At 47.4% G+C, this 26,894-nt stretch overlaps 1 protein-coding gene across 2 annotated transcripts in view; it reads right to left on the reverse strand.

Moving 5' to 3' along the window:
- PRKCE (protein kinase C epsilon) overlaps window positions 1-10,966 on the reverse strand; it is a 482,371-nt gene extending 471,405 nt beyond the window's left edge. Inside the window, exon 1 of one of the 2 annotated variants that reach the window (XM_032411054.1) lies at window positions 9,822-10,553. In XM_032411054.1, coding sequence (XP_032266945.1) covers window positions 9,822-10,169 — 348 coding nt within the window. In that variant the 5' untranslated portion in view covers window positions 10,170-10,553. Of the gene's footprint in view, window positions 1-9,821 lie in introns of both variants that reach the window. The other variant, XM_032411055.1, reaches the window with a different exon arrangement.
- Between the last annotated feature and the right edge of the window lie 15,928 nt (window positions 10,967-26,894).

The following is a 26,894-nucleotide window of genomic DNA, read 5'->3' on the forward strand; positions in this document are numbered from 1 at the left end:
AAATGTCGGGAGATGGATTCATAGGCCCTGCATTCCAGAAATTCTGCTTGTTTGTTTTTAGAATATCCTTCGAATGGCTCAATGATACAGAAGGCTCCATTTAAAAAATAAATGTAGGGGTGCCTGCGTGGCTCAGTCAGTTAAGTGTCCGGCTCTTGATTTTGGCTCAGGTCATGAGCTCACGGTTGTGAAATCAAGCCCCATTTGAGATCGACACTGGGAATTCACTGGAGAATTCACCCCGTGTCCACACCCAGTGTGGCTGCTTAAGATTCTCTCTCTCCCTTTCCCTCTGCTTCTCCCCCATCTAAAAAATAAATATATTTTTGTGGGCCTTGAACACTAGGTAAAGAAGCAAGCTATCAAAAATGGCTTTGTGATTTTGATAACAGTAATAAAGAAAGATAAGGAGGGAAAAAAGCAGAGGCTGACAGTTTTTCAGAGATACAAGACTCAGCTTCATGGAAAACAATAAAGATAAAATATCATCAAGTGCTAGGTCGAGCAAAGTCAAGGCCCAAAATGCAGACAGCCAAGTCAGTCAGAATCGTTGCTAACAGAGGCCTTATATAAGGGTATCTAGATCTATGCTCCCTCCTGCTTTCACAGAGGTGGAACCTAAGGTCCAACAGCACTGATTAATAGGAGGTACCCGGCTCCCTAGCCGGTAGGGGGAAAAGAGAAGGATTAGCCAATCCAACTCTAAAGAGGTGTCCCCAGGCTCAGAAAGCCTTGTGATGAGCTTTCCTTCTTAATTAATTTTATACACCAGAATATTTAGGTTATATATTGATTACATTGTGTCTCCTACCAGACTATCTGCTCCATGAGAACAGCTCCTGGCATGGCACCTGGCATATAAGGTATTCAATAAATGTTTGCTAAATGGATGAAAGGATGGCTGGAGCAATGAATGAACAAACCATTTTGTCCACTAGTTAGGATCGCCTGTGGATTCCGCCATCTTTCTTTTCAGCACTGTACTGGGTGGTGAACTTCTTTTTTTTTTTTAAGATTTTATTTATTTATTTGTCAGAGAGAGAGAGAGCACAAACAGGGGGAGCAGCAGGCTCCCTGCTGAGCAAGGAACCCGACGCGGGGCTCGATCCCAGGACCCTGGGATCATGACCTGAGCCGAAGGCAGACCCTTAACCGACTGAGCCACCCAGGCGACCTGGGATGGTGTACTTCTAGAGTGCAGACTAACTTAGAGCAGAATCTAAGTTAGTCTGATTAAAGAGTGTTGCCTATATGACCTTCTACAAGACAGACCCCAAAGGCAGCCTTTAATGCAACCAACAGATGAGTGAGTCGCTACATGTACTTCCTGAGTGGCTCATACTCTGCTTGGTGAGTAACTGGGAGGAAGATACTTCTACTCACAAGACGCTTACATCGGGCTGGGGTAACATAACTGGCATCAGGAGATACTATAGTCTGAAAACAAACGAATCTACTCAAGAAGGACATAGGCAAAATCAAAGTCTATGGTTTTCCTCAATAATTAATTACAGGTTCACCTGCCATGGTTTTCCTAAACCCTTCTTGAACCTGATTATATTCTGAATCTGATCTACCTCTTGGGGTCATTAGCTCAATGAGTTTACTCCTTGCTGGCAAATAAAGGTGACTTTTTCACTAGCTTAAAAAATTACCTCTCTGAGACTTCAAGGTGAAGTAGAGGGGACGGGGAGGGCATGGGGCAGGGGAGGTTCTCATTTCTGTGTTTGGATTCGGTAAGAGACTGTGCTTCTCCCCTTCCTCCCAGGCATGATATTATGGGGCTCAATCATAGTCCCTCTGGAGTTTCCATTCTGTTTAGTGGCGGGCAAGCTGGCGTGACAACAGTATGTTCCTGTCCCATCTACAATCCCAGCAAGTACAGGCGTTTGGCCACTTCCCGTGCTTTCTGCCAGAAAACTGGATTTCAAACAGGTGTGATCCTGCTGATTAGCATTATAATAGATTGTAATTACTTAACCAGCGCATATATACCCGGAGGAACTTGGAGAGAAATATAATGTTTTGCCAAGTGTAGCTTTTATTTATGTAAAATACTGCAGGCCTGCTCTGGAGTTCTTTTAGTCTAAATGAAAGCCCTCGAAGCTTTGTCTGCATATGCTTCGACGAGCTCCAGCCCTGGAGTCCAGGCACCGGAATTTAAAATTTCATTTCTCTGTGCTGCCAATTACTAAGGGTTTTGTATCTTAGGCCCTCATGAGAATTTGAACTTGATTTTAAACTCTGCAAAGGGAGGACAAGCGGGCCTTTTTTCTTCTCCCCTTCCCACAGCACCTTGCACAGGCCCTGGGCACCCAGAACGTTTACAATTCCTACTCTTGGAGACCCTAGACATGACGGAGCTGCTTCAGCTTAGTGCAAACGGCCACATGGAAATAATAGGCATTCTCCCATAAGAACATTTTCAAGGAATCCTACAGATTTTTATACAATATCCTTTTCTTCTGCCTTTTCCTCAATTCTTTCAACTGTACAGAAAGGCTGTTTAGGGAATTCCTTCAACTGCTTAGCATACTAGTCTTCCCAGCTAGATTTCATACTCCTTGGAGGCAGGAATGATACCCCACACAACTTTGGTCTTACCACACTAGGTGCTAGGGTAATACACACTTGTTTACTTAAATTCATTCACTCATTCAACAAGGGACCAGGAACTGTCTGGGGTCCCAAGAGCAGAACAGTGAACAAAAACCTGTGCATTTATAGAAACTCTGTTCTGGTGCTAGAGACAGATAATAAAGATAAATAAGAAAAATATATAAGAGAGATAAGAGCTAAAGAGTATAACTAAAGAAGGAGAGTATATAAAGCATCAAGATGAAGGGTGAAATTTTATTTTATTTTATTTTTAAAGATTTATTTATTTGACAGAGAGAGAGAGCACAAGCAAGGGGAGCGGCAGAGGGAGAGAGACAGAAGCAGGCTCTCCACCCAGCAGGGAGCCTGATGCGGGGCTAGATCCTAGGACCCTGGGATCATGACCTGAGACAAAGGCAGACGCTTAACCAACTGAGCCACCCAGGTCCCCCAAGGGTAAAATTTTAAACTTGAACCATGAGGGTATCTAGGAAAGGAACATTCCAGAAAGATGGAATGGCCAGTGCAAAGACTGAGGTAGGAACATGGTGAATATGTTGAAGGGTGGCAGGTGGGTCAATATGGCTGGGAAAGGAGTGAAGGGAAAGAGTAGCAGGCGATGTAGGGTCAGAGAGGTCATAACAGGAGCCTGACCATGTTGGCCTTGTAGAGTATAAAGACATGGGTTTCTACCAAGAGATGTGTGAGCTGAGTGACATACGCTGATGAAGTTGGGGCAATGGGGAACCAGTTAGGAGGCTGTTAAAATAATCCAGGTATGAGATGATAAGACCAGAGTAGTCTTGGACCAGAGTGATGTCAGCAGAAATATGCAAAGATGATCAGATCTGGGATATATTTTGAAGACAAAAGATGCTGCTGTTGGCCTGGATATGGGGGTGTGAGAATGACAGGCATCAAGAATGGCTTCTCACGGTTTCTGGCCTGGGCAACTGGAAGGATGGAGTTGCCATTTCTTGAGATGGGGAAGACTATGGGAGGCTTAGATTGGGGGGGAGGCGCCTGGGTGGCTCAGATGGTTAAACGTCTGCCTTTGGCTCAGGTCATGATGCCAGGGTCCTGGGATCTAGCCCTGCATCGGACTCCTGGCTCAGCAGGGAGCCTGCTTCTGCCTCTCCCCCTGCTCATGCTCTCTCTCTGTGTATCTCTCTGTCTCAAACAAATAAATAAAATCTTAAAAAAAAAAAAAAAGATTGGAGAGGAGGGACATAGGATATACAGTTTTGGACATAACAGAGTTTGAGATGCCCTTGCACAATCAAATGACGATGACCAGAGGCAGTCACATATATGAGTTCTGAAGCTATAGCTAAATGGGCTGGAATTAGGAATTTGGAGAAAACAGCATTTGAGAATGCATTGAGATCCATGAAACTAGATGAAACTGGTACAGTAAAACCAAAACAGCAGCTCCCAAATATCCCTATTTTCAATTGGTCATACACTTCAACAAATAATTAACCTTTGGCTACAGTGGCCACACAATTCCTAGACTTTTCAAAACAATCTCATTTCAAGAGATTCTAATATTTTCAAAAAGGCAATTGTTAAGTGTAACTAAATTAACTTTATTTTTAGACTATTCATATAAATACATTCACAAATCAAAGAGAAAAATATCACTGGACCATACGTTCTGATTTAAGATTCTCAAACCATGAATACACACATATAACTCTTCAAATATTAATAAAATTGTTAGAGTGTACAGTAGCCTGGCCCTTTGCTAAGAACTTTACATAGACTCCCTTATTTCTCACAGCAACTGAAAGAGGTTGTCGAACTATTCTAAGAACTATTATATTCCCATTTTACAGATGAAGAAACAGGCCTAAAGAGCCTAGGTCACCTGCCTTGAGAGTGGTAGACGCATCCTGCAGTTAGAACCCACAGACCTGAGAGAAAGGGATCCACTGAAGAGGTAGGGAACTGAGGATCTCAAATAATCACTAAATCTGCTGGTCAAAGACACAGAGAAGGGGAAACAGAACAGACAAGGTCTGACTGCCCAGGAAACCCAAGGCCCTTTAACTGCAGAGCCCCAAAGCCAAGTAGCTTTCCCTGATAGCACTGGGGCAAGAACTAAGCCTCAGGGTAGCTGTTAAATAACCAATCATGTACCAAGGGGAGCCATAGTTAATTAGATGGTAAGTATTACAAGAGTCTGTAGGGAGTGGAGTATGGAGAGATCCTGGAACCTCAGCTGCTGGTGGACAAATTCAAGGGATAGGTGCACACAAAGGGAGATTTGGCCATTCCCAGTCCTTCCACATCCCTTTCTAGACCCTTCCCACCTCACTCCATTTAGATGATGATAAAAGTTTTCAGGGATCTTCTAAGATTTCCCTACAGAAGTCCTGAAGGTAGAGATATGCCTGCAGGCAGTGTATAACAAGGTGTACTCTACCCACCCTCAGTGTGAGACTCAGCAGGGGCCTGTTTAACCACAGCACACGTCCTCAGGCTCCGCCCAGAGCACCAGCATCCGAAACAACAGCCTTAGCTTTGGTGTTAGAACAATCCCCCCAAGGGATTCTGGGGCCAACAAAGCATAACAGTCCCTGAGTCTTACCTCTTCAAAAACAGTGTAGGCCTATCTCACAGGGTCAGCCGGGTGGGATAATTTTGGGAAACCCTATCAATGAGCTATTTGGGAAATAGGAAACAGAAACACTAGCATCCCATTCCTTGCCGAATGAGACTACCCAGCGGAAAAGAAATATTTTGAGGATGATGAAAAACTTGACTTCTTTAGGTCCTGTATGATAATCAAGTCAACAAAGAACCTTCTCCAAGGCCAGGCCCATGGCAGGTTTAGGGGACATAATAATAACTGTAGGAGCTAAACATTCACTGAGCTCTCGCTGAGGGCAGGGCTTGGTCCGTGCACTTTCCATGTAGTAACTCCTTTCATCCCCTCAACAACCCCTTTTGTTAGAGGTAGAGACATTTACTATCACCCACGTCTTACAGAGGAAGAAACAGGAAACAGGAACACAGGTTAAATAGCTCTCTAAAGGTCACAAATGTGGTTGGTGGTGGAGGCGAGATTCAAACCCAAGGAGCCTGGCTTCAGAGCTTAAGCGCTGGGCTGAACCACCTCTCAGAAAATGACATTTTTGTCCTTACCACTGCATTATGAGTGCAGCACGGGAGTGACACAAATGGAGATGTCTTCAGAGGCAGGGGTCGCGGAACCGGGGAGCACGGAGCTCAGCGCACACACTAGTGAGGTGACCACACAGCAAACTCCATGCTGTGCACAGGAACAGCTAGCTGTCATGAGCTGGCTCCATGTACCCTCTCTGCCATCTACCACGCTCCCACCATCCATCCGAAAGGCAAAGCAGCTCCATCCAGCCTTCACGGGGCCACCACTCCTAATGAACCCCAATACCTCTCCTTTACACAACGAGGCTCATAAATCTTGCTGAAGGAATCACAAAGGTCTACTATAAAATCTCAGGACATTTCTGTGTACAAAGTCTTCATACAATAATTATCTGGAGCCCTCCCCTGCCCACAATTTCCATTCTACTCCAGTGTTTCTCGAAGCATAGTCCAATTCTCTCAAGAAGCGCTTGGTACACGTAAGGATTCCTAGCGCTTGTCCTAAACTCCAGAATGAAAAGCTCTGAAGGCAGTGGGCAGATCTATATTTCTAACACTCCCCCCCCCCACCCCAGTGATTCTTCTGCACACTCAAGTCAGAGCAGCAGGAATATCTCATTCCTGTGGCTGCAATAGTGTTTAATGGGAATCTGCTTTCAGTATAAGTGAGATCCTCTCATCTCTCTGTAATGAGCTTTCTCTAAAACAACCCCCTTTGTCATCACAACTGATACATCTCTCATTATCTGGAGAATAATTATCTCAGCCTGGCTTTTAAACATTCTAGAATCCACCTCAGTTTTCTCCTACTTTCTCCTACTCCAGGGTTTCCAAAGTGTGGCCCCCATATCGCTAATGGTTTTAAGAGGCACCTGAGATGAACATCCTTCCTTTTTATTTTAGGGGCCGCGTGTTTATTCTAATGTGAACGAAATAAAACTGTAACTACAACACCCCAACCGGTGATTTCAAGCATACCGGGGCTTACGTGGGAAATAAGAGAATCAATGTTTAAAAATTTTAAGTAAATAATAGCACAGGTGGTACTCAGACAAAAGTCTTAAATTTGGGCAAGTTTATCCTGCCTGGTCCTTGCTGACAGGCACCCTCCCTTTCGGCCATGCTTCTCTGATTCCCCACTCCTAACCACAGGCCTTCTCGGCCTTTCTTCCCACAGTGTCTGTGCCTGTGGAATGCTGTCTCCTTTTGTAAATACCTCTTTAAATGTTACCCCCACCTCACGCCCAATCCATGCCTCCTTCCAGGAACCCTCCAGATTCTTCCAGCTCTCCCCCCACACTTCTTTTTTGAACTCCTAGAACATATGCCTAGTCCCACTCATTTAGAACCTAATTGCTACTTAAGTATCTACACGTATCTATCACTTCCCTAGTGAAATGGAAGCCCCCTGGGCTGTCACCCACAGTCTCCTTTAACCCTGGGTTACCTAGAGTGCTAAACTTCCCTGGCTGGGCCTGAGCACAAAACAGGAACTGGGTGAGTACATGTGAATTCGTGGTGCAGTTGAATGAACCTGTCCGCATCAGTGAGAGAAGCAGCTGTTCCATGCCCTCCACTTCGCCTTACTTCAGGCCAGATTTCTTGGCCACACCCGAGAAAGGGTGTATCTCTTCATCACTTCCAGGTAAAGAACACAGAGCCCGGGAGCCTGGGAAATGCTGCCCAAAGGTGTGATTCTGTGGGTGTCCTCTCACTGACCGCAATGGGAATGGGGACTTCAGTCAGCCCAGGTGAACGGGTCTGTTTCCAAGGGCCAGCCCCCTCTGCTGATGCCTCCCCACCGCCCCCACCCACCTCCCCTTCTGGAGGAACCAGAACGGCCACAGCATCCTCCAGTGAAACCAACCCCAGGTGAGCAAACAGAACCAGCTCCACTACTTAATTCATTCTGTGACTTTGGCCTTTTTGTAGCTCAAGTTTTTGTTCTGTTTTTTCGATCTGTCCAATACCTGTTGTACCTAATTCACACTTGCTATGAGACAAAGGAGAGATGATTTTGAAAGCACTTTAAATTATTGAGTACAGTGCAAACATCAGGGACACAGCACATGAATCTGCAGGGTGAGTAGCCTGGGAGGGCCGGGGGGCTCCGTTCTCCACCAGGCAAGCCGTGGGCAATTGGAAGTGTGGGCCCTACCTCCAGTACCCTGTGCGTGCCATGTGACCTTGCTTCTCTCTAAAACCTGCCTCTGCACTGGGGATCTGGTCTAGGGCCAAGTCCAACATGAAATTGAGCACCTTAGAGAATAATGACCAGGCAAGGCTGGTGCTCACGGCATGCTTCACTGCCAAGTGCTCCAAAGTGGGGATGGTGCCCTGATGCACCCAGGGTTTGGGCAGGCCCCGGCAAAGCGTCACCAGACACACTCGGACACCTGTCCCTCCAACAGAGATGTGTTCTGTGGCTAAAGCAGCCTTACGGTTCATCCCACCTGCTCTCTGCCTCACTCCATCTTCCTCATCTGCATGCACAATAAAGGCCCCGTGGCCTCATGACTATACTCGTGTTTTTTCCGTCCTCTTCCTGTTCTAAAACAACAAGTTCAAAACCACAGGTTTTGAGTGTTAAGGTCTGGCCCTGAAACTAGTTATCCCTTCAGCTCACTACTCTCCTGAGTCAAAGAGCCCACGTGTGGAAAGGAAATGAGGAGTGAGTGGGAACTCTGGCGGTGGGAGGCAGGCAGAAGGAAGGGGCATCGGTGAATGAAATGGAATGGAATGGCATGGTGTTCTCTGGAATTCCATAAAGGTTCACCTGCTCCACAAAATGTAAGCCGCAAACCTCCCAGGGTTGTACTTGGTATGGTTTGTTGGAGCTTCCCTGTAAGCCCCGTAACCATGGTTTTAGGCAGACTACATCACAGCGTGAGCAGAGAGAGAAGAGGCTTTTTTCCTATTTTTGTCTAAGACTCTATCTCCTTTTAAAAAAATATGTAAGGTGACATGCCTAGGTGGTTCATATGCAGCCTCTGGCCCTAGGACAATCATGAAGTGGTCTGTTTCCAATCATTAGAAGGGGGATTCCTCTATGTTTCTCCATGAGATGTCTCTTTTTGTATCGACCAAAGAACCCTGAAAACATATGCACCCAGAGCCACACCTGCTCTTGGTGGAAACATGGAGCAAATCAGAAAACACCGAAATCCATTTCCTAATTTAACACCTTCCTTCCTAAAAGAGCAAAAAGAAGGTTGGCTCTCCCTGCCTCTTTGGCTGCCAAGGTTGAATGCATTTGGTTTACAGTACCTGGACAAGGAAGGCCTATTTCCAAGTCCCTAGTATTCTGACAGTGTAATCAATTAACTCATGTCAGACTTAGCAATATCTCATTGCACAGCATCTTGAAAATCAACACAGGGAAATCGAGTAACTTTAAGTAGGATTCAAAGCACTGACTTCCAATTTCTCACAAGCAGAACCACTTTTTAAGATACAACACTCATTCCGGATGCACGGGCGATGCATGGGGCAAAACAAGCTTGGCTTATGTTGCTGGGACCCTGGGGGAGACATCCTCGAGGAGAACACATTTTTCTCCCTGTATGTCAGAAGATGAGCTAACCACCATGCAACAGAATAGAAACAAGCTAGCTTCCTCCTGGAGGGAAAAATAAAGCAGCTCTTCACTCCGCGGCACAGGACAAAGCCAGGACGTGCAAGAAGCCCTCAGTCTAGGGCTCCACGTGCCTCTCCAAGGACGGAGGAACCCACCCACACACAATCACACACAGCCAGCCCACCACGCTCCTGCGGAAGGCACCGGCTTCTCTGCCAACCTTCAGCACCAGTGGCTGGGGGCTCTCCCAGCTTGCGAGCTCCCTGTCGCACCCGTTGTCTGGAGGGGGCAGAGGGCCTTACTTACCCTCTTTCCAAGTCTCCTCTTCGTTGCCCCAGTGCCTACTTCTCCTCAACTACGAAATGGAGTATGCTTCCCCGAGGCAACTGAGACACAGACACACACACACCCCAGATGCCAATAAGTCTCGGCGCCCCATGACCAATGCCAAGGCCGTGAGTGCTTCCCTGGGACCCCACAGCGGGGCTCCCGGACCGGGAAGCGCCCGACTCACCCAGTCCTCGAAGTGCCGGCTCCCGTTCTGCAGCAGCTCCTCAAACTGGATGGTGCAGTTGGCCACGAAGTCGTCGTAGCCGATGGGGGCATCGTGGAAGACGGCCAGCTCTATCTTGCGCCCGTTGCACACATCGGTGACGAACTCGTCGTGCCAGGCCGGGCTGTTGGTCTTCTGCTTGGTGGCCGTTTGGCCGATGCGCGAGTCGTCCACGTTGAGGGCGATGTAGGGGTCGAGAAGGAAAGTCTGCGGCCGGGGTCCCACCGCATGGCGCAGCGACCAGGCTGTGGGCTTCAAGCTCACGGCCTCGCAGATTTTGATCTTAAGAAGGCCATTGAACACTACCATGGTCGGGGCGGGGAGTGGGGGCCGGGGTCACTCCGTCCGCCCCGAGGGCAGGAATGAAGAACCGACGCCCTGGCGCTCTGAGCCACGGGGAATCCTGGGTCCCCTCTCACCCCACCCCACACTGTCCCTACACCTTGTAGCGTTGTGCCCTGGCGCGGGCGATTCTCAGCGAGTGCATGTATTTCCCCGCCGGGTTCCTAACGGAAAACAGGGAGGGGGGGAGAGCTGGGGGACGTCCGTGTTTGGAGCAAGTCTCTCCCCCCCTACCACCAGCAGCACCCCCAGAAGAGGAGACGAGCTGTCGGCTTCGCGGCAAGCCGCTGTGTCGCCGCTTCGCTGGCTCTCCGGGTCCGGGCTGCGGGGACGCGGGCGCCGCGCCCGGCGCTTACCTACCTTTCCGAAACATAATCCCCGGGAAATTTCGACTCCGGGAGGGGGAGGGGGATGTGGGATGGGGCGGGGACGAGAACCGGGGGCGCAGATTTCAACCCGGATCCTCTTCGCACGCCCAGCGCCTGCCGCTGACCGCGCGGGGCGGGGGATGGATCGAGGGATGTTCAGTCTATCCGGAGGGATGCATGTCGAGAGGAAATGGTCCTCCTCGGAGCCAAATTTTTTAAAAAATCCACAAGCCACACAGCCAGCCCGGCCGCCTCCTCTTGGGCGAAGCCGCGCGGCGCGGCGGTCGGCGATCCGGAGGCGCCAGGAGCCCGGAATCTCACATCCGCGCGGGCTCGGGAGTCGGGGTGGCCGCCGCTCGGGCTCGGGGCGCAGGCCGGCACCGGGCGGTGCGCAGCGCGGCGGCGGCGGGGCCGGGACTGCGACTCGGCGCGGCCCCACCTCCCGGGCGCCGGCGCCCGCCCGCCGGGCTCCCCGCGTCCCCGCTCTCGGCTGCCGCTCGCTCGCCGCCCGCCCGCCCGCTCTCCCCCTCGGTCTCTTCTCCCTCCGTCGGTGTGCGAGCGAGTCTCCCTCCCTCTAATGCAGGAAATGCGCAAAAGACGTCAGTGTGTGTGTGTGTGTGTGTGTGTGTGTGTGTGTGTGTGCACGCGCGCGCGCGCTCCTGTGTTTGGGGAAATAGAAAGTTTTGCCTGTTGGGGGAGCAATACGGGAAAAGTGAGCCGAGGAGAGGACGACGCAGAGGGCGAGCCTGCCGGGTCGCGGCGGAGGGCGGGGGAGCCGAGCGGGGACCGGCGCGGAACCCCGGGGAGCCGCGGCGTTGCGGGCGGCGGTGCGTTTGCTGCGGGCTTGTGGACACCCCGTCTCTGGTCTCCACCGGGAGACCCGCGGACCGCGCAGCTCCCCGCGCTTCCCGGCCAAAACCCCCTCGTAGAGCCGGAGATGGGGCAGTGGCGGGGGTCGCCCTGCGGGAGGGGACTCGGGACCCTCCCCCAGCCCCACCCCCACTCGGACCGAGGCCGGCGAGGGCAGCCTGGGGAGTATTGGCCCGTCTGTCTGTCATTCTGTCCGGAGCCGCTCTGCTCCGCCGCGGTGGGGGAGGGGAGGAAGGGAGGGGCGTGCGAGGCTCGGTGTGTGAGTTTTTAAACACTCATTCGCTCCTCCCTTGCTTTGCGGGCATTCTCCCCCTTTGGGACATGTCCTGGACTTCTCGGGCCGCGAGAACTTGTTGACAAGTGAAAGCTTAGTAGAAGCTCGGCTCTATTTGTCTTTGTTTAGTTTTTACAAAGTGACTTCATATTTACTCTGGACCTCGTCTGTGCCCTTTTGGGGGACAGGCCTCTGATCAGCGCGCTGACAGCGGCCGTCCGAGCTGCGGGAAAACGGGGCGCGCCCTCTGGGGGGCGAGTGACTGTGTCCGTGCTAATTTCCTCCATAACCTTTAAACTCTCGCTGGAAGCCGCGGCGGCTGATCACGTGAGGCGAGCCTTGGGCTGCTGGGGAAGAATTTCCTCCGCGGGGAGCCGGGGACGGGGTAGGCGGCCCCGCGAGGGACGGCCCCGCGCCTGGGGACGCGAACCTGGGAGGGCGGGGCGGAGAGCGCGGAGGCCCTGGGCGCGGCCCTGGCTGCTATAGCCGAAGGACTGGGCTGGGAAGAGGTCATCTCCCGCAACCTGCGAGCAGGACGCTGTGCACAGGGAAAAAGCAAACCTCGGCCCTCCCGCGTGTGCCGAGCCCAGTCAGGGACTTTGTAGGAATCGTGATAAACGGAGTCTTTTATCTGGCGGGTTTGGTTAGTGTAGACCAAAATTTAAAACCCACCTCTCGATTACATTTTCTCAGTGGAAAAGGTTATCACTGCCTGTGGCTTAAAGGCTTAAAAAGGATTAAAGGCGAGGAAGGAGGCAGTCCCCTGAAACAACTGGATACCAAGCGCGGCACACAGGTCGCAAAAAGGATCAGAAAGTCCCGGGATGATCCTCTCCTAAGGCCTGCAGTCGCTGCTCTCCCTGATCCTGTCATTTGTCCCAGCCCGCCCTGTTGAATGGGGCAGCTGGGTGGAGAGTGCTAAAATGCAGTCTTGGGGACAACTGAGCTCTTCCGAATGTAAAAAGTCAGGATACGTATGAAAGTGATGCCTTACATGGTCACTCCCACCAGCGGGAAGTGTGTTTTAGAATCTGTCAGTTGGACAAAGCGCAAGTGGGACATCTCACTGCTGTTCAATTTTTATTATGTCTTTGATCATCAGAATTTTTTCCACCATTCTATTCTTATTAAACTTGTTTCCCCCTTCAGGGGGCATGTGATGGACGGCAATGGCAAATAGGGCTAGAGCTTCTGAAAATTCATTTGGGCAGCAGAGCGAGTAACAGAGCTGAAATACTTGACAGAGAGGCCAAATTTAAGGGGTACCAATGAGCGCAGTAATCAAAATGAGTAATACTTTAATGCAATATTTTTTAAAATCTAAATTAATGTAAAAATGGATGAACATATCCAAAATTTAAATAATTTTAAATGTTGCATTAAAATATTTAGGTTACCAAGTTGATAGGTACCCCTGAAATTCTGTACCTGAGATGAGTGCTCCATTTGCCTCACCCTAGCCCCAGCCCTGTTGAGGAGTCTAGAAAGGCAAGGATTTCATGAATTTAGGGATCCATAAGTGTTTCATACCTTCTCCGTACTCTTTCTCTAAGTGAGATTACCAGGCAAACAGAGAAGTACACAGGATTGGAAAACATTGGCCCAAATCCCTCCTCTTCAATGTGTTACACGGGAAGTAAGTTTAGAATTAAGGGCACGCTGAAAGGGCACGCTGAACTTGAACTTTTTGCATAATACCATATTCCACCCCTACCCAGACAAAACTTCCCAGATACATATAAATAAGGTCTATTGCCATCTCAGTGGTTAAGCATTCTTAAAACCAATAACCTACAACCTTCCAATACCACTTCCTTCTGCCCCGGGTACGGTTACAGGAGCACAGCATCTGCCTCTTAGCAGGCTGTTTGTTACACCATGTGAATAATCAGGCTGCGATTCTCAGATGCAACCAACACCAGTGTAACCTCACCTTTTTTTGTGGGTTTTAACCATTTTTTAAGTTTTTATTTAAATTCCAGTTAGTTAGCATACAGTGTAATCTTAGTTTCAGGTGTACAATATAGTGATTCAACACTTCCATACAACACCCGGTGCTTATCACAAGTGTCCGCCTTTTAATTACAAGTCTAAAAAGGGGTGGGGGGGGTGGAGTGATGAAAAGATCTCACCAAACACACTGCCTGTGTTGTACTGAATGAATATTTAAATATAAAGGGAGAATGGTGGTACGTTACATTGCAAACATTCCTAAATTCCTGCTCTTATTACATCCTTATTTCTGAATAAATATCACCTTCTTACTCTCCGACTTAGCCGAACAAAAATCTGTATTCTCCAGGATCACCATGGATACGCCAGATGTGAGCTTGTTTAGGGAAAACCCTTAAATTTACTTGAAAGGGAGGATTGGGGGCGGGGGGGGGGGGCTGTCTAAAATAACCCTTTGCTCCAGATTCACATGAAAAGAAAAACAAGCCCTTAGAGGTAGGCAAGTTTAGAAAGTAAAATTCCAATCAATAACCTTTGCCTACTTTATCCTTCTCTTGGCCCATGTATGCAGTCCTGAAAGATAGGACGGAGATTGGCATTGACATTGAGTAAGATGCCCTTTGGATTCCAACTATGGCCTAGTTATTTTGTGATCTTTGGGAGAGGGGAAGGAAGAATGATGATATCAGAATTTAACAAAGATGACCAAGAGGGTGCTTTAAAAAATTAAGCTCATGGGGGAAAAGGACTGATTGAGCAAGAGTCCCCAGGGCCACATGATTAAGTACTGCAGTAGGTGTAGGTAGGGGTGCACCAGCCTCTCTGAGAGTGAGAGCACAAAGGCAGACTCACCCCTTGCCTGGGTTTGCCTGGGAAGGCATCACCCAGCAGGTCTAGACTTTCCAATAGGCAAAGAGGAGAGGGAAGGGCACTGGAGGCAATGGGAATAGGGTATGCAGAGCACAAGTAGGTAAGGGGACGGCTGAGTGAGATGAGTCAGCCATCAGGAGGACCTGGCATGTTGGCAGGCAGGAAGAGGAGGTGAGGTAGGTTGGATGGGATCATTAAGACTCTGGGGAGCCTGTAAATGAGTTTGAATTTTTTCCTTGTCAGACACTGATCATTCTAAGGTCGGGAAGAGCATAACCAGAGTTAATACCTTAAAAAAGCAATTTTGCAGGGATGGATAGGTTTCTCTTCTGCCATTTCCCCCCCAGAAGACTCACCCCAAGACAGGATGTTAAAGAGCTAGAAGATCCACACCTGAAGATGATTTACTCTAATCAAAAAGAAACATGCTGTGGATATTGTTGCCATGGGTTGAAGGAGCAGAGAGGGGGTGTCAGAACCTTAGACTAGCATATCAGTATTCATGTCCTCGCTGCTGTGCTGGTGGATGCCATTTATAGAATGGTAATGGCTTCTGCAAAGGTCGGCCTGGTCAGGGACTGGCATCCATTCCACACATGCTCCGTGGAACAGAATTCAACCACCTGGGCCATGTGATGGAATACGCAGCAGCACAATGCCACAGAAAACCTTCCAGAGTTCTGTTGGCCCTGCCTGGCCGAGCCCCGCCTGCGTTCCAGCCCCACTGCTAACCCCACCCTAGCTCCTCCCTCTGGTTGCTGGCCTATGTCTGGCCTGCCCTGTCTTCTTATTTTGGCCCTGACTCTGCTTTGAACTCCGTTTAGGTGACCCAGAGACCAAGCTTCACTCACACCCTGCAAAGAACTGGAAGGATCAGAGGTAATCCCATAGACCTTAAAGGTGGATGCAGGCAGGAGATGGCCTGCTGCCCCTCCTTCCTCAGTTCTTTGACCCTGCATCCCACTCTCTCAAGCACCGTATGGAAAGTAACATCACATACCACATCTTTGGCTGTGATGTTGATCTGCATCTTGGGACTTTTTTTTTTTTTCTTAAAGATTTTATTTATTTATTTCAGAGAGAGAGAGAGCCAGCATGAACATGAGCAGGGGGAAGAGCAGAGGGAGAGGGACAAGCAGACTTCCCGCTGAGCAGGGAGCCCAGTGCAGGGCTCAGTCCAAGGACCCTGAGATCATGACCTGAGCAGAAGTCAGACGCTTAACTGACTGAGCCACCCAGGCACCCTGCATCTTGGGACTTTTAAGTATATAAATTAATCCATGGGTCTTGCTAAGCACCTGCTATGTTCACAATCCTGGGGCAGGTGCTCTAGGGAGGACAAATAGATATATGGATGATTCCTACTCCAGTGGGGGAGACAGGAAGTCATTTATTTAGCAGTTGGTATTGAGTGCGACGTCATTTGGAGCACTGGGGAAGCAAAGATGATGACACACAGTGACCCTTTATTAGTCGGACTGGGCCAGGTCATGCTGCTGTAATAAACAGTCCCCATATCCCATGGTCTTAAAATAACAAGTTTCTCCTCACACTGCTCTAAATCCATGGCAGGTTGGCTGGGAGCTCTGCTCTGCCTCAGTATCATTCTTGCTCCTGCAACCAGACCAACAGAAAAGTCACTATCTGGAACTTAGCTGGTCACAGGCAGCAAGCAAAAGAACCTCTAGAGGGTCTTGCCCAGACAACTAACTAGTCCACTGGATGTGCTAAACGATACTCACTTCTGCTCACTAGTTGTTAGCTAGAACCAGTCACATGGCCTCTCTCCCCCAGCCACCAGGGGCCTGGGACGTTCCCCCATGTACAGGGGTGAGGAGTCTGGACTGTTTGGTGAAGAACAATGAAGAATTCCATAGACCCTGTCCTCAAGTATCAGGTGCAGAAAGATGACTCAAGGCAGCATATAATACATGAGAGAGAAATGGCACAGCCGGAAAGGGCTATAGAAATGTAGAGGTAACAACAATCACAATCAGAGGAAAACTGTTTGATGCCCCATGGCCCTGGGCCACTGCATGCGGAGGACTTCAGATGACACAGAGAATCCAGCCCGTATCAGAACTAGCAGCCACCTAAGCCCCTCTCCCCTTCCCTCAATATGTCTAACCTCACAGGACCTGTAGGTCCTTCAAGCGACCTCAGAACCAAGTCAGCCCTAAGGGGGCATTTGGACACAACAGAACTAGGACTCGTTTGTTACACGCTGCAAGATTTGGGAGATGACCTGGTCTATATTCTCTCTTATTATTAAATTCCTCTATTAAATGAGGAAACTAAGAGCTAGAGAGGTTAACTAACATGCCACACAAGAGAATTTTTAACAATAACCAAAGAAAGCACTAATTAGAGGTCTAAAATAAACTCTTAACGCTTCCTAGTTGGAGTTTACTGCTTTTCCTACGTGGTCACACTAGAACCAATGCAATGCCACTTAATGATAAGAACCCCAATTACACTTTAATACCTTGGAAACGAAATTTCTGTAAATCAAAGGTCCAGGTGTGTTTTAATGTATTGGTTCCAAACTTACCTGGCCTCAGTGCAATAGGATATTATAGACTTGTAATAATTCTCGGGGGACTGTGATATTCACAGAGTTCTTCCTTAGGTTTTGGGGATACTTGTAAACAGAGTCCCTAAAACAAAAGGACTTTATTGTTCTTCAGCTTCTCTACTTTTGCATCTTGTCTCCTAACACCAATTAGATGTATCTTTGGTGTATGATTTAATGATACCTGTACCAAGTGTAACAGCTGTTTCTGCAAGCTCCTGTGGCTAATTCATCAATTAGCAGAAGGACTGATCTTTCTGTTCAGTGAAACCTTTTTTTTTTAATTTTTAATTTTAAGTAGGCTCCACGTCCTACGTGGCACTCGAACTCATGACCCTGAGATCAAAAGTCACATGCTCGACCAACTGAACCACCCAGGCACCCCCCTCCCCCCCCACACACGTTTTTCTTTTTGTTTTTTGGGGGTTTTTTAAATCTGACTGTTCAGATTAGGTTATATATCTCTAACCCATTCTGGACATTAGGTCAATCCATCTCTACTTCTAATTTACCTTTCAAGGTTAAAGAGCTAGTTCCCCAGGGCAGGGAATATTGCCTTGTCATCACTGGTAATAATCATTTAGGTATAACAGATATACAACCAGAATTAGTTAAATTCACAGTTTCTGTTGCAACCAAGATGTGATGCAAGGTGGCAAATCCTTCTCTCTTTTAAGGCCCAACCCCTCCCTGTCCCAGTCCTATTCCCCCTAGCTGAAGCTATAGATCCTCCTCTCTGAACCATCCCACCACTTCCCCTCACTTCTCATGGCCCTGATCTCTGCCGGAACTACAGTTTTGTTTTGTTTTTTATTTGGGACCTGTCTTAATTCTGCCACTTCCCTGAAAGGTCTTTAAGTTTGGAGATACAGTATGATTCATCTCGACACTTACTCTCCAGGATCTTGGACGGGAATAGGTACTACCCTGTGCTCTATAAATACTTGTCACAAGGATGACACTTTGAAATAAGAAGAGTGTCACAAATCTTGTTAGCCTCTCTCTTGCCTGCACAGATGAGCGCCTTGGCGATGGTTGGCTCGCTGCACTCCACCGCAACGGGGGATGAAGTGATAAAGTGAACGGGCAGCCTCGCGGCCGCACCTCCAGACCCAGGGCCACCAAGGCGGGCTCTGCGAGCCGACGGCGCCCTCTGGCGGACGCGAGCGCGCCCAGCCGGGCTCCAAAAGCTGGGAGCACTAGGATTACTTGACAAGCTATGGAGATAGTTTCAGGGGCCGACCTCGTGGCATGGGACCACTGGCTTTATCCACATGCCCATCATGAGCAGGGGACAAACGCAGTCAGGGAGCACCTGCCTTATGAAAAAACAATGCTGAGTCTTTAAAAAAAATTTTTTTTTTTTAACGAACTAAGCTTCTCAAAACGAAGACTTCTGTTCCTATCACTGCATCAGAACAACAGGCCATCCATTTGCCAGTTAAATCCATGCTGGGTCCAGGAAGAACAATGAAGGAGAAGCAGTCCAGGATTTAGAGAAGGTAGAACTTGAAGTTAAAGGAATGTTATCTCCAGACAGGCCCCAGGGACCCACCCCAACTTTTTCCTGATGTCACACTGCAGATCAGCTCCTGAAGCTGAGGTGAAGGCTATGAAAGATGGCCGAGGAACCCTACTGTCACCCCCAGACGGGGGACAATTGGGAGTGGTAGAGAATTGGGGCCCCCCAGAGGTTGCTCCTCTCGTTCCAGCAGATCACTTGGTTTCCTTTTCTGACAAAACACCGAAGCCATCAGCCCGGGGCTTACTTGACTTTCTGCCACCTAACCCCACAACCACTTAGGAAGGAAGAAGGGATGAGTGTCCTACCTCCATCCCACCAGTTGTCATGGAAGCAGGTCCCCCCAGCCCAGGCCCCCGCCTGTGTCCTGGACCCATTACCCAGCCCTACTTCTCAGGGACTCTGCAGCTGGCCACCTCTCATCCTCTTCCTCAACCTCCCCCTCTCTGCCATTCTTTCCCATCAGTGAGACTCACCCATCCTAAAAAACATCTCACACCCTGCCTCACCTCAGATTTCTCTCTGGCCACCTCTCAAACCTCTTCTCCTCCCTAAACTCCTTAATAGTTATGTATGCTCCCTATCTCCTTTTCTTCCTCTCCATCCCATCTAAGCCCGAGCCCAGGTGCTGAGGCTCACTGAGACACCTCTCGTTGAGGGGACCAATCATTTCCACCCTGCTAAGCCCGTTTGTGGAGTCCCCCAGTGTACTTAACCACTTTTTTGGCACCAGCTTATGCTGTTTCCTCTCCCTCCTTGAAATGCTCTCTCCCCTTGGTTTCCATGACATCTGAGCTCTCCAAAATTTTCTTCCTGCCTCCTTGACTTCTCCTTTCCAGTTTCTCTCCTTTTCTTGGTCCTTTGCTCATCGCTTAAATGCATCATTATTTTACGGTTATACTGCAGAATGCTAAGACATTTAATGCAAAAGTTGTCTCAATGAAACTGTGACCTGAGGCGCAGTAAACGTTGAAGGAAGGAAAGATCATTATGGCGTGGAATAGTAAGAGAAGCCCCCAAGAGGGAGCGAGATGGAAATTGGAAATGGAATGGCGGGTAGAATATCAGAGGCAGAGAAAAAGGGAAAGGGCATTCCTGGGGGAAGGACTGCCCACTAAATGCACGGAGGGAAGTTTTATCTAATGACTATTAAGCATCTCTTTGCTAGACATGACATAAAATAGAGAAACATGAGTCCCTAGTCTAAAGTTTAGTTAACATTCCATGAAATAGCAATACAAGGTAGCAACTGATAGAGAAATAGAGGTAAAAGAAGGAAGAGATCAGCATGGGCTTCCTGGAGGTGGCAGGATTTGTGCGCTATTCTGCTCTGTATGAATTAGGGTTGACTAACCGTTCCAACAGGTATAACCCAATGTATAAAAGCTCAAACACAACGGATGGTTATTTCTTGCTCACCTAACAGTATTGAGTGAGTGAACAGGTCAAAGGGTGGCTCTGTCTCCTCAGGCTTCCACAGTCACTTTGGGGGTTGAAGCCAATGGAAACATCCAGAAAGAAAAAAGATCATGGAGGAGCATGGAGCCTGGAAGGTTGTTATGGGCGAGGTCACCCACATCCCACTGGCTATGACTTAGTCACACGGCCACATATAACTGCAAGGGAAGCTGGGAAACATAGTCCGTTCAAGAGCCAGGAAGAAGAGGAGAGCATGGCTTTTTGGTGAACAGAGGGCAGCAGCTCACAGTTGGTCCTTTCTCCCTTTGCTGGAGATTAGGACGCTCCACTTGGGTTAACCATCCATGCAAATGTGATCTCCTCTCCGTTTTCCTCATTCTTTTCCCATCTGATGTGTGAAAAAGAGCTACAAGGACGCTGCAGCTGTGAAAAAAGACACAGGTGCAGGTATGGGCCAAGAGAAGGGTGATGAAGCAGGAGAAAGAGAGCAGTGTGCTGAGCTACAGGTGTCCAGAGAGGACATGCTCTTCAGCCCCTCCTCCCTGCCCATTGCAATGCCAGGTTGCTCTCATCTTTGGTGCAGGTGTGACATGGCAGGAGACATCACCTATTGTTTCCTGGGAGAAAGGTCCATTCTCAACCCGCAAGTGAACTTGGTCAGGGTCAGCCCTTCAGGTGACCTTGGAGATGCTGCAGTGCAGCGTGGGGTGAAAGCGTGGGGTGGCGAGTGAGCACCAAGCAGAGACTTCAAATGTTATAATATTCTGTATTCTGAACTTCCTAGGGAGCTTTTAGATCTATCCCCCCTTTATTGCTCCCTTCTCAACCACAAGTTCAGGACAAGTATCATTATTCCCATTTTACAGATGGGGTAACTGAGAAGAAAAAGTAACTCAGAGAAGGTGAAGCGCACACAGGAGCAGAGCCCAGAGCAAAACCTGGTTGCCTAGAAGGGGCTTTCCTAGGATGACCAACATTATCAACCTTTTCTGTGTGGTGGTCAAGGCATAGCGGGGGGAGGGGAGCGGCTGTTCTGGAGTTTCCTGGGGAAACTGAACCTCTGAGGCCTCATTGCCCTGCAGGACACAGGCTGCTATTCCAGCTGGCGGGCTGCATGGAGACACGGGCTCCAACGTGCAAGTCATTCCATCCACTCTCTGCCCGGGATTGTGAGGGTTGAAGGAGTCCTGGCAGGGGTACATTCGAATCGTGGTGGAGCCGGGAGGGCACTGGCTGCACGGAGAGGAAATGAGGGTATTCAGAACATCACCTTTGAAACTTAGAGCTACTACAGCACCCTGCTGATTGCTTTTAAAGGGGGTACTAACTTCAGCCCCCTCTGGGTTAGGATAGATGTCTCTCAAGTTTTTATCTCACTGAAGGATTTTATTTTAAAAGCCAGCCTCTCTCTACTTCTCCTTCCTCCCTTCTCCTATCTTTTCCTGCTTGGAACCTGTTGCACCTCAGGTTAACCTCTGACAAAGGAAGCTTTTCTGGATTGTTTTATTTCTACAAATGCCAATGCAGGCTTGTGTTCTTAGAGTGCAGATGCCAAGCCTGGGCCCCTTCTCCTGGGACCTGAGATTTCCCAAGCAGCTGGGAGGAAAGGCAGAAACCCTGCCTGGGGCAAGTCCTATTAACCTCTAGGATGTAGCAACTCAGGGCCCTGCACTTTGGGAGGGACCCTGGTGCCTTGGGGTCTAGTGAAGGAAGGAGAAAAGATGCTTTTCTCCTCACTCCCTGAAAACTGTGGCAGCTTCTTTCCCTCACCCGGATCCTGTTCCCCGTTATTCCCTCTGCCAGGGCTCCCTGCCCCATCTGGGGAAGGGGGTCTCAGCTTAGATGGCATATCTCCCAAGAGACTCCTCTGCTCCCCCATCAGCCCTGATTATATGCAATTGTCAGTGCAGGTCTGCCTGTTGGTTTCCCGCAAAGGCAGAATTGTAGGGAAGCTAATACAGCTTCAGCTTCAGCACCCTTCCTTGCTCCTTCCAAGACCCTTTTGCTAATTTTATTTTCCTTTTCCTAAAGTGGGCTTTTCAAATTGTTTAAGTTTTGGGCCACATGAAGCCCAGGTCTACTTGTGGTCTTTCCCATTATTCTGCGAACTCCCAGATTCAGGGTTGTGTGTCGGATTCCCAGGAGTATTCCTGGATCTAGAGCACAGGCAAGACTCTCAATAGACAGGTGTTAAATGAAAGAATGAAAGGAAGAAAGGATCTTTAGCTAGTGCTTAGCAGACCAGTGGTTCTCATTAGGAACCTTCAGCACTGTCACCTGGGCAATCTGAATGGGCTGGTATTAAGTGCCTGTCACTTCAGCATAGTGCCACGTGGGGTGGAATCCAGCCTGGAAGCTCAGGGACTTTGTTTATAGGATCTGGGGCATATCACCTGCCTCTCAATGGGACCTGGTTTATTCAAATGTAACAAGGAGTTTGTAACAACTACTTTCTAGAATAACAATGGATATTGTATTACAGATAGGTACAGTACCTGGCACTGAGTACTTCTCAGGAAGTTTCTTTATATACTCACGCCCTAAGAAACAATTCATTTTTAATCCTTTTTATCTCTAGCACTGACAGTTCCCCCAAGGCTACTTAGAGCCTTTTAACCAGGTAGCTCCTGAACAACAAAGTTTGGGTGAAGGGTCCAAGCACACAAAGGAATTTGCGCTGGGCCCAGCACCCCAATAAGAATGACCCTGAGGGGTACCTGGGTGGCTCAGTCAGTTAAGCGTCCGACTCTTGATTTCAGCTCAAATCATGATCTCAGGGTTGTGAGATCGAGCCCTACATTGGGCTCTGCACTGGGCGTGGAGCCTGCTGAAGATTATCTCTCCCTCTGCTCCCCACCCCCCTCTCCCTCCCTCTCTAAAAAAAAAAAAAAAGGGAAAAGAAAAAAAGAATGGCCCTGGGACCAGGTCTGGGGTATCCCCCTATACACTGCTCCTTCCTACAATAAGATAGAGAACTGCAAGACAAATTCAAGGAACTTGAATAAAAATATAAATAATAAGCAAAGAAATCATGTGGTTAACCAGCTTCCTTTTGCAGCCATGGTTGAGTTTTCCAACGCTTTAACCTACCTGGAACTCTAATTTACGTATACCCCTCAGTGGCTGTAAAGTAGTCATTATTTCTCTCCGTCTCACAGAGAAGAAACTGAAACTGAGATGGCCACATGTCACGGCTGGCAAGTGGCAAACCCAGAAATGCAGGCTGGGTCCATGCTCCTGCCACCTTACACACGGCTTCCTGTCCCCCGTCCTTCAGGGCCAGAATGACACACACACTGCTCCGTTAGTTCAAGTTCCCACTCTGACTCCCTCATCTCGTGGGAACCAGTCTACATGCCAATGCAAGAGATGACCTTTGCCAACACAACATGTAGAGTGTCGTTGTGGTTGTTCTCTCACAAGAATTGAGAAGTGGTAAATGTTTCTCACGTTTTTCCTCCAGTGACGTCCACACATTCTGTGTTTGCATGTGCCAAAGCTTGAAAATTCAACAGCAAAGTGGGTGGGGCAGGCAGAAGGCAGAATGGAGTGGGAGGGGCATCTTACAATTTATTACAATGCAAGTTCTGCTATTCGTTTCTTAAAATAGTAATAGTAGTAATGGTAATAATAACAACAATATAATCATAATGATAGCGAACAACTATTCATTGAGGACTGTGTGCCAGGCATTAATTTTAACAACTTTTTTTTTTTTAATCACCAAAACAACCCAGTAGAATAAGCATTACCATGTATCTCCAATTCTAAGACACGCTTTTGTTTTGTTTTGTTTTTTTAAATCACATTTTAACATCTTATAATCCAAGAAAAGTACTGTGTCATACTATAATTGCTGGTGAGGTTTTTTAAAATCTCCTACCAGTACATAACATTGGGGTGCAGGTTACAGATGAAGCAATGGAGATGGAGAAAACCTAAGCAATGTACCCCGGGTCCCACCACTATTAGGTAGTACGCCTGGCTTCAGACACAAGTGGTCTAGATCCAGCGTCCACCAATTTATTTGTTTGTTTGTCTTACAGCCTCTGGCATCCTGCAAACATCTTCCCTAATAGCCGTAGGTCTGTCCATCAGGACCTGGGACCGTGCTGACGGCACACTCTATAAAATAGGATATGTATGTTTTTCATTCATACCAATTTTAACTTGCACATATAACCATGATTCTATTCTGTCTGTTACAGAAAACTCTGAATTTAGAAACTGCCTTAATTAAAAGAGCCACATTAAACCTGGCTGGGTAGGCTTGGGGTGAGACAGGCAACAGAGTTCCCAAGAGAAAATACACTCTCAATGGTTGCTTCATATATTTTTTTGGCTTTAAGTTACTTTCACTTTCTGGCCTCAGTTTCTCCAACTGTAAAATGAGGGGTCTGCTTCCACTCCAAAACACTTCCAAACTTTTTGATGGTGCATCTTTAACGTTTTAAACATTTGGGCACACATCTTCAATATATGCATCCTTTTTATTTACAAAGAGTAAAATGTGTGCGTGTGTGTATGTGTGTACACTTCTATGAGTTTTAACACACATACAGATTTGTATAACCATCACCCCAGTAAAAATACGGAACAGTTCTATTACCTGCTCTGAATTCCCTTGTTTTACCTCTGGTAGTGAAATTGCTTCCCATGCCTAAGCTCTGGCAACTACTGATCCAGTCTTCATCTCTATAGTGTTGCCTTTTCCAAAATATCACGTGAACGGAACTATACAATATGTAACCTTCTGAGACTGGTTGCTTTCATTTAGCAGAATGTCTTTGACCTTCATCCATGTTGTTGAGTGCATCAATAATTTGCTCCTTTTTCTCGCGGTGTAGTGATCCATTGAAAAGGTATACTATGTTTTGGGCACCTGGGTGGCTCAGTTGTTAAGCATCTGCCTTCAGCTCAGGTCATGATCCCAGGGTCCTGGGATCGAGTCCCACATCGGGCTCCCTGCCCGGCGGGAAGCCTGTTCTCCCTCTCCCACTCCCCTCTGCTTGTGTTCCTGCTCTCGCTGTCTCTGTCTCTTTCAACTAAATAAATAAAATCTTAAAAAAAAAAGAAAGAAAAGGTATACTATGTTTTATTTAGCCATTCACTCATTGAAGGGCATTTAGGGTGTTCCCAGTTTTTTGGTAAATCCGAATAAAGCTGCCATAAACGTTCGTGTATAGTTTTCAGTTCTTAAGAGTAATTATCTAGGAGTGGGATTCCTGGATTATATAATAAATATACACTTAACTTTATAAGAAACTGCCATAGCTACCACCTGTCACCCACAGCGGCAACAACAATTTAAAAAGAAAATTAAAAAAAAAAAAAAAAAAAAACACTGCCAAACTGTTTTCAGAGTGTCTGTACCATTGTGCATTCCCGCTGGCAGTATCTGAGGGTTCCAGCCATTCGGCATCCCCACCAGCATTCTGCCTGCTGTTCCACTCTTCTGTCATTCGAATAGGTGTATAGGGGTATTTGTGGTCTTAATTTGCACTTTCATAATGACTAATGAGGTTGAGCATCTTTTCATGTGCTTATCAGCCATGGTATGTCTTCTTTGGTGAAGTGTATTCAGACCTTTTGCCTATTTTTTAAACTGGGTTGTTCTCTTACTGTTGAGTTTTGAAGTTTATTTATGTATTCTGGATACAAGTCCTTTGTTGGATTTGTGATTTGTTAATATTTGCTCCAAGTTTATAATTCTCTTAACAATGTCTTCTGCAGAAAAAAAGTTTCAATTTTGATGAAGGCCAATTCATCACTTTTTTTTTCTTTTATGGGTCATTTTTTTTATTTCTAAGAACTCTTTGCCTAACTCAAGGTCACAGTCTTTTTCTCCTATGATTTATTATTTATTTATTTTTTAAATTTTTTAAAAGATTTTATTTATTTATTTGACAGAGAGAGACACAGCGAGAGAAGGAGCACAAGCAGGGGGAGTGGGAGAGGGAGAAGCAGGCTGCCCACGGAGCAGGGAGCCCGATGCGGGGCTTGATCCCAGGAGCTGGGATCATGACCTGAGCTGAAGGCAGACGGTCAACGACTGAGCCACCCAGGCGCCCCTCCTATTTTTTTTTAAATGTAAAATTTACTCTTTGATTTTACATGTACATCTGTGATCCATTTGAGGTTAAATTTTCTATAAAATACTCTGATGTATAGGTTGAAGTTCATTTTTTTTGCATATAGACGTCTAGTTGTTTTATTTGTTTTTTTATTTTTATTTTTTTTAAAGATTTTATTTATTTATTTGAGAGAGAGAATGAGACAGAGAGAGAGAGAGCATGAGAGGGGGAAGGATCAGAGGGAGAAGCAGACTCCCTGCTCAGCAGGGAGTCCGATGCGGGACTCGATCCCGGGACTCCAGGATCATGACCTGAGCCGAAGGCAGTCGCTTAACCAACTGAGCCACCCAGGCGCCCCTAGTTGTTTTATTTGTTGAAAGGACTATCCTTTATCCACTGAATTGTCTTCCTACCTTTGTCAAAAATCAATTGATCGTGAATTGTCCACTTTAAAATGGTGAAAACAGTAAACTTTATAGATGTGAATTTTATCTTAATAAAACAATCTATCTTAAAAAATCAATTGATCGTATTTGTGATGATCTATTTCCGGACTCTCTTATTTTTCTCCACAGGTCTATTTTATTTAGGTCTAAACATTCACCAATACTGCATTATCTTGATTGTTTATCTTTAGATTAAGTTTTAAAATTGAATAGTGTGAGTCCTCAAACCCTGTTTTTCTTTTCCAAAATTATTTTGGTTATTCTAGATCTTTTGCCTTTTCACATACATTTTAGAATCAGCCTCCCTATATCTACAAAAAGTCC

Source organism: Phoca vitulina, unplaced genomic scaffold (assembly GCF_004348235.1).
Source record: "Phoca vitulina isolate PV1807 unplaced genomic scaffold, GSC_HSeal_1.0 scaffold12, whole genome shotgun sequence".
NCBI lineage: Eukaryota > Metazoa > Chordata > Mammalia > Carnivora > Phocidae > Phoca > Phoca vitulina.